The 13,636-nt window shown below is 41.8% G+C and overlaps 2 protein-coding genes across 5 annotated transcripts in view; one reads left to right on the top strand and one right to left on the bottom strand.

The window, feature by feature from the left end:
- Window positions 1-9,120, top strand: part of LOC103378048 (irregular chiasm C-roughest protein) — a 15,244-nt gene extending 6,124 nt beyond the window's left edge. Inside the window, exons 4-15 of one of the 4 annotated variants that reach the window (XM_025054835.1) lie at window positions 1,849-2,130; window positions 2,219-2,375; window positions 3,593-3,762; window positions 3,837-4,118; window positions 4,255-4,557; window positions 4,651-4,935; window positions 5,030-5,192; window positions 6,182-6,342; window positions 6,738-6,813; window positions 8,176-8,203; window positions 8,508-8,598; window positions 8,957-9,120. In XM_025054835.1, coding sequence (XP_024910603.1) covers window positions 1,849-2,130; window positions 2,219-2,375; window positions 3,593-3,762; window positions 3,837-4,118; window positions 4,255-4,557; window positions 4,651-4,935; window positions 5,030-5,192; window positions 6,182-6,342; window positions 6,738-6,813; window positions 8,176-8,203; window positions 8,508-8,598; window positions 8,957-8,994 — 2,036 coding nt within the window. In that variant the 3' untranslated portion in view covers window positions 8,995-9,120. The other 3 variants (XR_003049481.1, XM_017031926.2, XM_025054836.1) reach the window with 3 other exon arrangements.
- Window positions 9,121-9,267: 147 nt separating this feature from the next.
- Window positions 9,268-12,984, bottom strand: rrp8 (ribosomal RNA processing 8). Its single transcript, XM_025054837.1, is given in 7 exon segments — window positions 9,268-9,630; window positions 10,191-10,287; window positions 10,367-10,473; window positions 10,565-10,694; window positions 11,060-11,888; window positions 11,987-12,245; window positions 12,664-12,984. Coding segments are annotated over 7 exon segments (1,632 nt in total). The 5' UTR covers window positions 12,769-12,984; the 3' UTR covers window positions 9,268-9,525.
- Between the last annotated feature and the right edge of the window lie 652 nt (window positions 12,985-13,636).

The following is a 13,636-nucleotide window of genomic DNA, read 5'->3' on the forward strand; positions in this document are numbered from 1 at the left end:
CTGCTTCAGTCTCTGCCTTTTTCCTGGAGGTTCTGTGCCGTCAATCATCTGCCGCGTTGCTCTGTTTGAGTTATTGCCTGAGTTATTAAAGCCATCTTTGAACTGTCATCCTATGTCAGTCTTACTTTCAGGTTTAAGGCGTGTGGGCTCTTTTACAATTGCATTTGATAAAAGCACACTGTAGTGAAATAAGTTATAAAACACAGATGTATTACAGTCAGATCATGACTGAACAAGAGATGAAGCCAGAGTGACAGCCAGGTACCACAGTAGGACTCAGAGGCAGGAGAGAAAACTTCAGGAAGCTGTACTGGCAGATGGAGTACATCACAGAGTACTCAGACAGACACAAAGTGTCAGAACACAGAGGAATTAGGCATCAGAGATACAACAGTTGTAATACAAAGGTAAAATGGCACAGGTGGCGCTGATTAGACAAAGGGCATGTAATCACAAAGACAGGAAACACAGCATGGCAGAGACAGGCGACTGCACAGGCGAGAAACTCAAGTGTCTCTAGAGGAAGGAGACGACCTAGGTAGAGACACAAAGACTGAGACCTAAAATTAAACAGGACCAAGTGACATCTGAGACCAAGCTAGGAGGGAAACATGAATGACAGCGCTGGATTTGACAGCAAGTTGATTTTTAGTCAGAGTTTGACTTCTATCAGGTGAATTTGAAGTACTACTAAACGCTATTTTTGAGTATATAGTTCATAAATACTGCTATTAAGTAACAATGAAGCAGTTTTATTTTCTTAAATGTTCTTATGTACTAGCTTTTATGCATGTTCAGGTGTATTTTTCTTGGTAAATGATAGCCAAAAAATAACAAACATATCCAAGTGATAGATGAAATTTTGATCAGAAATATATCAAAGTTAATCTTTCGAAATAGATGTTATCCTAGAATTAATCAAAATTAACCTGAAATATAAAAACACAGCTGAATGAAATCTAAATATTGCAAAAACAGTTGTGTGTGTGTCCAACAAAAGAAACAGGTTCTTAAAAAAAGTAACCTCATAAAACCTTGTATGTAGCTAGAAGTTAACCACAAAAAAAAAAACTGAGCTAGCCAAAATTAAAGCTAAAACACCTCAACATTACATCATACCAGATAGCCCCAAGTAAACTCAGTTGGCAAGAAATTTGCTGACAAGACAAAAATAACAAAATGTCTAAAAGTTGGTCCTTAAAGTTAAAGTGCAGCCTGTCTTCTCTTCAGTCCTCAGGCAGTGAGAAACATGCAGAGGCTACGTGCTAGTAAGTGCTACGTGCCAGTAGCCAGCCTGTGTGATTATGATCTAATGACCATAAGCCACTGTCAAACAGCTTATTTATCCTCGCTTTAATCACACTGCACTGAAGCACTAATCATGTTCTATCGTACAGAACTTCAGGTGTGAACAGATGGAATGTTTAAAGCCATTTATGAGCCATTATGTGACTTCTCTAGCTCATTAGAGTTGACCGGCGATCACATGACAGCCCTGCTTTCATGTGTTTGATACCAGTTTGTGATCTCTGCTGAGCTCTGCTACTAAATCCCGCGGCTTCCTCAGCTTCGGCTGGAAGGCCAGCTGTGCGAGACATCTGCTCCGAGCCGCAGCTCGGCCAACAGATGAGACAGGTGATAAGTGTAAGTCAGCACTCTGACTTACAGCCTGAGCAGCCGCCTCCTCTGCTCTGTGTTTAACTAACGCTCAGCTCATCCGGCCTGAGCTTCCTATTCAAACACAAAAACACACCAGGACTTCACTCGATAGCTGACTTTTTATTAGCTGGAAAAAACATTAGCTCCTGTGAAAGAATAACTTTTCTCGCCTTTCTTCCTGCTGTACAGTGAAGCCAAATGTGACGGTCAAAACAGAAATGATACAAAGAGAAGGAAGTGAGTTCTGGGTGGTCTCATGCGTTTCATCTGGAGGGAGACCTGACACCGACATCTCCCTGGCATTGAACGATGGCGAGGAGCTGCAGAGTGAAAACAGAAGTGACTCAGACGTGGAGACACGCTCGGTCCTACTTCCTGTGACGGCGTATGGAGGCCACAACGTCACCTGTGTGTTTGATCATCCCAAATTTTCACACGGGGAGTCGCGGCTCGTAACACTGCCGTCTCTCTGTAAGTGATATCAGTGTTTAATCAAAACCCCGCTGATGCTCAGGAGGGAAACGCTTCACTAACCACAAACATTCTTTCTCATCCACAGCGTTGACTGGAGTTCAGCTGCTGGACTCAGAACAGAAAATGAACAGCGACACATTTGGAGGTCCTGAAAACGTAGAGCTGCAGGAGGAACAGAGCGACGTGGTCATTGGCCTGGTGGTCACTGGGAACGTGCCACGTTACAACGTCACCTGCAAAAAGTAAGAGCCGATCAGCCAATTGTTTTAAAGAAGAAATATAGACTGGTTATTAAGCAGCACAGCTGTTCATGGTCGCTGGGAACTTCCAGTAGAAAAAAAAGGACTTTTGGTCCAACAAAGACATGTCAGCTTTGAGAATTTTCCTAGTGGATTGTGAATGTAGATGTTGGACAGCAAAACTAAGACAAAAAATAAATACTGGACGAAATACTTACCTCTGTCTCACTGACTAACAGCCCTGCGTAGCCGTAGCTTGTGAACCTCAAGTGTTTTATCTTGTACCAACCACTGGCAAAGAGACGCAGTTGTGACGTACTGTGGTCGGTCCACGTCCACGGTCCAAATCTACTGTCTCATTCTCTTTCTTTTCTTGATAAATACGTCTCAGTCTTATAAAGTCAATCCTCACCCTGATTGGCCCGTGTTTGAACTGAGCTCCATGTATTGTGTTTGTAATGTGCTTCCTGTACACCATGTTTTATGCTTGGTGTTCAATCTAAATCTAGTTAGAGTGGGGCCGACCAGTTAGAGCTCTTTTTTAGTCTCTCTCTATGATTCACCAATAACTATGGAGAACCACATCCAACCCCTTTGTACAGTCCAGTGTTCTGGACTCTTAATACTAAGAAAATATGTTTTGTTATTTATTCAAAGTCAAAATAACTTCAGTCAGACCTGAAAAAGTCTAGTGTGCCTGGCAGCCCTGACTTTGACCAGAACTTAATCAAGTGCAACATTCAGTCTCTGAAGAAGAGGATTCATTTGAAAAAATAAAAAAATAAAAAAGACAAAGAGGAAACAACAATTCACTAACATGTGGACTGTTCAGGGTGGAACGCCAGCAGATCTATGATGGTAATTGGAAAAGAAAAGTCAGTTATTGACCTCATCTGTGACTCACAGAGCTTCAAAAACACTACATGAGATCAGATCCTGGGACCGGTATGTGTGTGAGTGTGTGTGAGTGTGTGTGTGTGTGGCTGCTTCTTTTTTTTACGACTTGATTCAACTCTTTTTTTCTTCTTTTTTTTCCTCCTTGTTTACACACCTACTGTATAAAGTGAAAGAAGGAAGTGGTATGGTGGCATCAAACCACAGGTGACAGACAACAGGAACCAGACGCAGACTGATATCCTACCTGAAAAACAAGAATTTCCACTCCAGTGGTAAAACCTCAGATTTAAACATTCATTGTTTTTCCTCCTTTTGTTTTTTAGAGACGACGGGCCTCTGCCAGTGGATGTTGAGCTCATTGGCAGTAACCTTACAGTTGGTGGTCCTGTCCGTCAGCAGCACGCTGGTCTGTATGAATGTGTTGTCTCCTACTATCACCTTCAAGTGGCTCTGCAGCTGAACATCACAGTTCAGCCCTCAGTAGTTCACAGTGGTGAGTGAAGTTGCACAATTTACGTTTCCTTTTCCTAAACTACACGAGACTTCATCGTGGAACCGTCTCCTCAGTTCTTCCCACCGTACGGGTTGACGTGCAGACTAAAGGTGGACACAGTGTGATTGAATGCTCGGCGCTCGATGCCGTTCCTGCAGCCAGCGTGTCCTGGCTCCTACCGGCGGGTGTGTCTGTAGTCTCTTGGTCCAATTTCACTTCTCATAATGGAAGCTACTCTGTCAGGGAAGTTTTTCTGCTCCCTGCGTGTTCGCCTCGAGAGCTCACTGCAGAGTGTGTGATAAATCACCCAGCGTTTGAGGAGCCAGAGAACAGAAGCGTAACACTCCCGCTTTGCGGTACGTTCAACAAATCAAGTGCGAGGAAAATTTCATCCAGAGTATAGCCCACATTTTTGGCCATATATACTTCACCATATATTTTTAATGTGAGAGCCGCTCACTTCCTGTGCTTTAACTTCTCACTCCCTTGCAGCTCGTACAAACATCACCATTAACTCCAGCACTGAGTGGAGGGAGCGTGAGCAGTTCACAGAGGTGGACTGCTTTGCAGTCAGCGTTGCCCCGGCTCCAGTTATAAACTGGTACATTGGCAGCGGGGACTTCGGCTTCACCAGTAACCTTTCTGAGACCCAGATCCAGGCTGATGGTTCGGTGTCAGTCCGCAGCACCGTGCACCTCTCGTCATCTCTGTACGCTGGTCAGAATGTGACGTGTACAGTGGAGCATCCGATCTCAGAGATGTCTGAGCGTCAAACTATAAACATCCCAGCACAGAGTACGTCACACTTATTCCTAGAGATGTTTCTTTCCCCCCCCCCCCCCTGACAGATGCTCATCCTCAACATTAACACTTTTAATTTACCTTCAGAAGCTCCACTGCTGAGTGTTTCTGTGGTGAGACTACAAGACTCTCACAACTGGATGGCTGTGTGTGAAAGCAGAGGAGGGGGTGTGGGGCAGATCCTCACCTGGGTGCTTCCCAAAAATACTGAAGATGAAGAATCACTGCACACAGAGACTGAGGGCCACTCCTTGAAGGCCAGGCTGGCTTATCAGTTTCCTCTGGCTCGTCATGAAGGCCAGGATCTGACCTGTGTGTGCCGAGTTACACACGGGGTCACGGAGAGGAGGACTGTGCATATCCCCAAGTACTGTGAGTAGACTGTGAAAATCAGAGAAGTACGTTCAAACCACACGGATCCATAAAGGCATCCGCAGATTGATGGTTGGAGTGTTTTTTTGTGCAGACATCTCAGCTGTGAGAGTCGTCAACCACACCACTGTTCTCCGGGACCGATATGGCTGCGCTCTCAATACACGCATACTGAGCCTTCGGAGTCAACATCACAGCCAGAGAATACTGCTGGAAGTAGATGGCAACGTGCCTCACTATGACCTCAGCTGCACAAGGTGAGAGATCACTGTTGTTGTCACAGGACAGCACTTACACCAAAGGCTGGAACCCTAAGATCCACGGGTCTAAAATGTGTTGTTTGCTCCTTATTAGTGGACACTTTTGAAAATGAAGACATAGTTAAACGGCAAGAGAAATAAAGGAAGTTTTATCTGCATCGATAAAGGACTCGACTAATAAAACCTACACCTGCTTAGGTCTTAAAAGATTATGTGTTTTTGGGAAATCTTAAATCAGTACATCCCATAATCTCCCACAGTAAAGTATGCAGTAAAGTTTATACTTTAAACAGAACTGTGTGGTAAAATTGTATGCGGAAAACTAATAAATTATTTTGAACGCCAAATCCATATTTTTGAACGAACTCACGTCCTGTCCATAAGTCCCTATGTCACTCACCTACACTAACACAGTGGTAACATCATAATCTAGGACATTAAAACATCAGAAGAGTCTGACTTAATAATGAAGGGCTAAAAGTCCCCCCTCCCCAAAAAACACAAATTAAAGAAAGTGAATGTAGCGCAATCCGCTGTGCTGGATGTCGTACATCGCCATCGAATGTAAACAAAACCACCTTCCACATGTAGCACTGCGTGATGACTTTCTCTGTTATGAGCCGAGGACCTGCCGTACTGTGACTAACACCACAAAAGCCTCAGCCGTAAAGCAACCAAAGGTTAAACCACTCTGCCTTTATCCAGAACGTTCTATAAACCTCCACGGCATACACACTGCTCACCAAATCCTCAGCATTTTAATGGCTGTTTATTTTGTGCAAAAACCATGTGTTAAAATGGCAATTTGGAATTTTACGTGGATTTATGCGCTGGACAAATTCTTGGCAGTGGAGTGCTATCAATCTCCCTCTGCTCCTTTGTTGGCAACAAAGCAAATGAGCATATTTAATAATAATAAAAAGTAACAGTCAGACCTTTCCTTTCCTTCAAGGACAGATTAATTTCACCAGTTGCTTGTGTTTCAGGAGCGATGGCGTCTTTGTTTACACGGAAGGGTCTGCAGTGGTGTTCCAGTCGGGGCTCACAGAGGAGGACCAAGGCTTGTACACCTGCCGTGCGTCCTTCTATCACCATGGGGCCACTGTCAGGATACAGGTGGAGGTCACGAGCCAGGACGAGCAGTTCGGTCAGGGCCTGTCTTTTTGTTTCTTCACATATGTCCTTTATTCTTGTCCCCTCAGTAAAAGACACTATAATTGTGAAAAACATAATTAAAATAAATGCCTCATCATTATGTAGGCTGAGTGTTGAGTCACCATAAAACCACATTTTAATATGGAAACCAGCTTTATAAAAGTGTTGTTGCAGCTGACATTCTTTAAGTTGCGTTACAGCCACAAAATGGGTCGTTGTCCACTGAATAACACGTTGTTGGCCCGATTAAATTCCTGAAAGTATTACTCTGTGTTTTTCTAGGTTTTTTATTATTGACTCCTGCTGTCAGGAGTTCTGGGACACAAAAATAGGTATGTGAGGTTTTTCTTCCAGGCAATTCATTAAGCGTATTTATCTGCACTGCAGGACTGGTGGCACTGATCTGCGTCTCTACAGCCTCGGCCATCGCCATAATCCTGGTCATCATTCTCTGGGTGTGCTGGTGAGTTGAATGTCCCTTGAGTTTAGCCAAGTTAACATTTGTTTGACTGCAGCTGTAGGGGTGCGTGGCAGACTGCTACTTGTGTATTTAATGTCCACAAGCGCCAGGAAATTCTCATAGTAAAGAAAAGGGTACCTGATAACGTTACGCGACCCAGCTGTTTAAAACCCTGTCTGCTTTGTACCCATGTGGCTGGGACACATGAGGACAGGTATGACATGACAATAACAGGATGTGTGGATTGTTAAATGGAGTCTCTGAAACCCCAGTATTTCGAAGCAACTCATAAACAGGAAGTGGAACGTGGCAGACAGGTGCCACCACCACCGCAGATAGATAGACAGGTAGTAATGTTTCTCCGCTGAGCTTTGAACGACAGGTTTTATTCTCCGTTTCCTGCTTGGCTCTAAACAGTGCTACTTCTGGCAAATTCTACAAGTTCCTCCGTTATCATCCATGTTGCCAAAGTAAAAGGTAAAAGGTTCAAAATGTCCACATTAGGATAATGAAATCTGAGTTTCAATTCATCAGTGTAAAAAAGAAAAAAAAACCTCACAAATCCATCTCTTAATCTTATTACTGCTGGAAAAAAATCAGTGAGTCACAAGTCTTTTATAACTGATGTGGGATATTAGTCACGATCTTCGAGCTGTTTATGGTTTCTGTCTGCAGAAGTTTCCACGTTTTCACATTTAATGCCAAACCTGAACTTTTCTCAAGAATGTTTAACGTCAGGAACGGATCAGATCAGGTCTGGGAGTGAATGAAGGCCAAGCTGTGCAGACGCAACCTCAATGGAGCCACCGCTTCTGTGGTCAGAACGTTTGGTCAAGGTGCCATTGGTTGACAGAGACACGCTCCCATTATCCCTGTGTCCCAGTGGGAGGGTCCTGTCAGGCTAATTTTGGAAGGTCAGGCTCAGAGCGTACAACGAGCAGACACAAGAAAACATGACTCCCCAAGAGGGAAACTATTTTGGGATCAATGCAAATGAACCCCTCCTGTCTCTCCCATCCAGGAGCGGAGACACTTTTAGAAGCTAAATGCTCCTCACTGAGTTGATGTCAACAGGGTCATACTGTACACTGGGCTCTGCTGCTCCTGACATCAGGAATCAATGACAAGCGTCCAGCTCCTGTCATCAACATTTTTGTCACACCATAATGCACTCGCACCTGCTACTTGTACTGTGTATCAGATTAGGCAGTGGTGCCATCTATTGGTGATACTTAGCCTCTACAAATTATTTTTACCAGTTGAATCTCTGGTGATGTTAAAGATTTATACATCCTGCTATTTTTTCACTTTTTCTTCAGCATCACATTTAGTCATTTCTAATAGTTTTTATGTTTTCTATTTCAGCGCAAGAAACTGCAGGAAACAAAACAAGGTGAGATTGATCATTACTAACATGCCAGTTAACTACACAGCTTAGATTAGACCAGCGGTTCTCAAAATATGGTATGCATATTAATAATGGACACATGGCACACAGCTATATACACGGACACAGAGTTTTTTGCTGCTCCTTTAATGAGCACAGAGCCAGTGGCACTGCATTGTATAGTCTGGGAGCCACTACTTGAAACACAGGGGAAGACCAGCAAGCATTTAGTAGAGGTTCTAAGAGAATGTGCAGTTATTCACTTTCTACAGCTCAGAAATACAAAATAAAGGCCTTTTCTGTGTTTCAGGATCACGAGTACCTCTCAGCTTTGACCAGTCTGAGCCAGGAGCCCGGCTCTCCTGAAGTGAGGAAACCGGCAGTGATGAGAGAAAGTGACAGTAAGGAATATGCTCAGCTGGTCGGCTACTCCATTGTCATTGATGTGCGTAGTGCAGTGTGAAGATGACCACGGATTGTGTAAATGGCATTCAGGTGTCCATAATGCAGCGGACATAGAGCGCAAATACGACTTTTTATGATAATGTGAAATTTCCAGTGAAACAACTGTCGTTGTCTTTTTTATTTTTTAACTGAAATTCTTGAATTTAGTTTTGAAATATTTTTTAATGCTTTAGTTTAGCACTTTTTGATCATATTACTTCCACGTCCTCCTTTTTGCACATTGTCTTGTCAGGTGGTATGTCAATAAAAGCATTATTTTACCAATTTAATTTTGGTTTTGTACTTTAAACACAGATCCAGAAATAGAGATGACTCGGGACACTTGGTTGTGACTTCGTCTGCCCTTGTGTTACCTTTTGGTTGACTTAATTTGCGAGGACACCTGCTGTGGCAACGACAGTAAACCTATAAATAAAAGTATGGTAGTCTCTGTACGGCACACACTGCATTCTTTGCTGTTTTGTGGCACCCTCTTGTGGCCATTTACTTTTCTATGCTGATATGTTTAAAATCCTGTTACCACAGTGACATCACAAATTTCTGGCGACTATAGAACTTTTTCTTCTTCCTAGAATTCAGTTATTTGCCAATACAGAGTAACCAGATTAGTGCACTTACATTTTATTTTCCCATATCACATGTACAGGTTGACTTTACAAGGCTGACAATACTGAACATACAAGCTCTCAAAAATCAATTATGAAAAAAGAAAGTGGCCACAAGGAACATATGTGAGCAGGTGTATTTCAGAAAAATCCCACAGTCATAAAAGGGTTGGGTTGTTTAAGAAATGCACCAAGTATATAAATCAGTTTAACATCAATTTGTGTAAAGATGTTTTATAAATGTTTATTCCAGCGTTCTCATCTTTTCTTGTACACACAAGGCTTCAGTTGAAGTCCAACATTTCCTGACGCGTCCTCAGTCTTCTCAAATTCAAAGGAGTAGAAATGAGTGTTCTCTGTATCCTAGATGAATGAAAAAACATGGTACAAATTAAAGTAGGTACTACTGATAATTAAACAAGCAAACAGACAAAAGCCGGAGCCTGGACCTCACACCCATTTACAAAAGAACTTGACAGGAAGTCCAGTAAACAGCTGGATCCACCAGTTAATTCTGCTTTCTACAAGAGATGCCTTGTGAACAGCAGCTCTGAGAGAATGATGTTTAAAATTCAAAAATATCCTATAACATTTACCTGACAACAGCTTTGTATTTATGTGTATTTATGTGTTATGTGTAATTTTTTGTGAGATCAATAAAGTTCAATCTAATCTTTGAGAAAAATTCAGATTGCCACCTGCTGGCTTGGTTGGTTTCTGACAGCACTAAAGGACAAGCAACAAAGAGATGTTTGAGAGAACATTAAGTCACTTTAATGACATAATTTCATTAGGACTTGTTTCTGAATTATTGGACAAAAAAGTTACTTATTCAATTTTTAAAGGTTTATATGCCAATGCAAATGTGATTCTGGCAAATATTTAACATTGTCACTTCTGTGACTTATGTTTTCTTGTCTCACCTTGGAGAGCAGTTTGAATCCCAGTTTGGCCAGTGCAGACATGAAGTTCCTCACGTTGTCAAATCGACTTGCCACTTCTGCTATTTTAAGAATGCCCCTGCGAAACATGTTCAACAAACAGTTTAATATCAAACTGACCACAGGCTGTTGTACTCATGAACACATCATAAGATCACCTCATCTTTAGCACTCTGTTGGCTTCTGATAAAAACTCTGCCAGGTTGGTGCCCATCAGGGACAGGCAGAAGACCGCGATGTCAACAGAGTCGTCATCAAGTGGAACCTGCGGGTACAGAACACGTTCCGTACATTCAGGAAGAAGAGAAGAAAAGTGTACTAGACAGAAAGGGCAAAATCCCCGATCCCACACTCACGTCGGCCATGTCACAGACTGTAACGAGCTCACAGGTGGCTGCCAGGTCGAAGCTGTGCACCTTGTTCTTCACACTTCGCGCTATTTTACAGTCGCCACAACCAAAGTCTGCCACCACCAGAGAGGGTGGCCTGCAGGATGAGATGTGTACAACACTAAATATTACACAGGAAGGTACTTTACCTGCTTGGAGAACGTCCAAGTTTAATTATGAAAATTAGCCTCGCTATCTCTTCTTCTTCCAAACAGCCCAAACTAATGAGGTCTTATTCTGATAGCAGGTTTCATTTTTACTTTTCACAGCTACACTGCAAACTGTCAGACACAGATCTGCTGAGTACAATAAAATTGTGACGATTACAGGAGCTGAAAATGTAACCTTCTTTTGATTTGCAGATTTAAAGTGAATTTTAAAATTCAAAAACATGTTATTTAAATCACACTCCTTTGCTTTTAAAGCCAGGAGGTCGATATGACAACAGTGAAGACGTCTCACCTTTGTTGTATGTATGTGATGATGGCGTCCACTGGATTGCTGGGCCACCTCTGGACCTGTGAGGTGTACCCTCTGTGGTAGATCCAGAAAGCATCTGGATCCTGTCTGAACATGCGCCTGGCCTCACCGCTGGTCGTGCTGTACAACACTTCATTAATGTAGCGGAATCGGGCAGCATCCAAACGTTCTTCCATGCGGGACCTGAGGGAGGCAGATCGGTCCAGTTTCACCTCTGTTGCCTCTGGTACCACTGGCTCGTCCTTCTGTTCTTCTTCCGGTTTGTTTTTCTTCTCCGGGTCCTTGTTCTGGAGCATTCTTCTCAGTTTCTCCCTTTTCAGAGTCTGCTCTTTACTTAACTCCGGTTTTAGTCTTTTCACAGGTACATTTTGACAATCAGTCTCAACCTGTGTGGGTTTGTGGCCTTCTATACTTTTATTCTCCTCCTCCGACAGCTTCTTCTCCTCTGTTTGACGGTGTATTTTTGGTACACGGGCTGCATCAGTTGCTTTGTCAGGCTTTTTCCTTTTCTGTGAATTTAATTTTGTCTCCTTTATCTTCTTCTGCGTGTTGTTGTTGTTGTTGTTGATTGTACACGGCTCTCCCACTTCTTCCGGCTCATCTATCACTACTGAATCAGGTTTATTCACGTCCACCTCAGGATTGTTTGTGCGGTATTTATTTGTGCATTTCCTTTTGTTTTTCATTTTGTTTTTCCATTGTTTTCTATTCAGTCTCTCACTGTTTTCTGGTTCATTTGTGTTTAATGCTTTGATAGATTTAATTTTTCCTTTTCCTTTTGTCTCCTCAGTTGTTTAAACTTCTGGGGAACCTGCAGAAAAAAAATTAAAAACAGAAAACATGACGATACTGCACAACGACAGCAGCAGTAAATAATAAACATTACAGTTTATTTAGTCCAATACTCACCATCTTCATCTGTTTTGCTTTTTTTTGCCACTGGTTTTTTCTCCGTGGGCTGACCGGAGTCTCCATTTTCTTGATGCTCGTCTGATGTCTTCTTATGTTTTCTTTTTTTTCTTCTCTTCTTCTTTTTCTTACTGGGTGGTGATGAAACTTCTGCCTCACTGTCACTGCCCTGCTGCCGATCCTCACTCTTCCAGTCTGGCACTGATCCCAGTGTTTGCAGTGTCCGCATCAGGCTCTTTTTACCAACACTCTTCGACTGCTTCAAAAAAATAAAAGCATCCATTGAAGCATCATTAACATAGTACTGACAAATGCTGGGTTATACATTGGGGTAAGAGTAAGAAGGTGCTGCAGACGATGCTGGTCGTTTCAGATGCTTCTGTTCCAATTTTTGACATGTTTGTTATAGACACTGATTGTAAATATGTCTTTTTTTAACTAAATCAAGTTGTGTGTCAGTGAAAAACTAGAAGTAAACTGTATCTATTTTCTTCATGTGATCACAAATCATAAAGGTAAGATTTAGTTAATTTATTTCAGGCCTATATTTAGTATCTAACTTCCATCTATGAGGTAAGAAACGGAGTGACAGTGATATAGCAAACAATCATAATACAAACATCCATATTAACGTGAATGAGAACAATCATTAGGTCACCGGGTTGTTTTCTTTTTACCTTGACATCACTGCTTGTGTTTGTCTTCTGCGTTTTGTTAAAGACAGATTTACTCAGTGTCTGAGCCTCTTCTTCATCACTCCACTCTCCCTCTTCGTTAAACATATTTTCTTTCTTTCTTTCTTACCACGTTAACTCTGCTCTGTTAATCTGACACCGCGCTACAGTTCGGTGGTCATTTTTAGGGTTACCAAAAAACACCTTTTTTAAGTTGATCTATATTAAACTACTGAACAAGTTTTAAAATCGTACACCACGTTGACGTTCTCGTGTGTGGACGGCAAAACAGAACACACGTCGCCTGTAAATGACGTCAGAATATCCGGGTATTATGGGATATGTATTTTCACTGCGGCCAACCAACCATTTTTTTCTGTACTATTCCTTTGCTTATATACTGTATGTTTGACATATTCTTTCACAATAACTACCTGTAACTTTTATTACTGTTAATACAGTTACGGTTCCGCTTGTCCTCCTGCTCCATCCCTCCCTATTAACTATTACACTGCTTACTTTGTTTTACCATTACTATTACTACTACTACTAGAACTACCACCACTATTACTAGCTAATACCACCATAACAACAACTACTATATTTACTACAATCGTTTTTACGATTGAGAAGTATTACTATACTTTCTTTAGTATAATAGCTTTGCTATTATTACTCATTCTACCAACTGTACTACTATGCCAACCACCACCTTAATATTATTGTTTTTAATATTTCTACAACTTCTACTTCCGTTGCCTATGCTTCCCTTTGCGTACTGCTATAACTATCATAATTATTACTTCCTTTATCAATGTTTTTCCCTTTACGAATATTACTACTGCTGTCAAACTTTACTAACTTTACAACAACTACTACTACTAATTCTATTACTTGCTTTTCTGGTATTTATTTTTTCTTTTCTTTTTTTGACTGTTCCCATTAGAGGGCAGATTACCTGCCTCAACTTTACTTT

The sequence above is a fragment of the Cynoglossus semilaevis genome, chromosome 4 (assembly GCF_000523025.1).
Source record: "Cynoglossus semilaevis isolate Cse_v1.0 chromosome 4, Cse_v1.0, whole genome shotgun sequence".
Lineage (NCBI taxonomy): Eukaryota > Metazoa > Chordata > Actinopteri > Pleuronectiformes > Cynoglossidae > Cynoglossus > Cynoglossus semilaevis.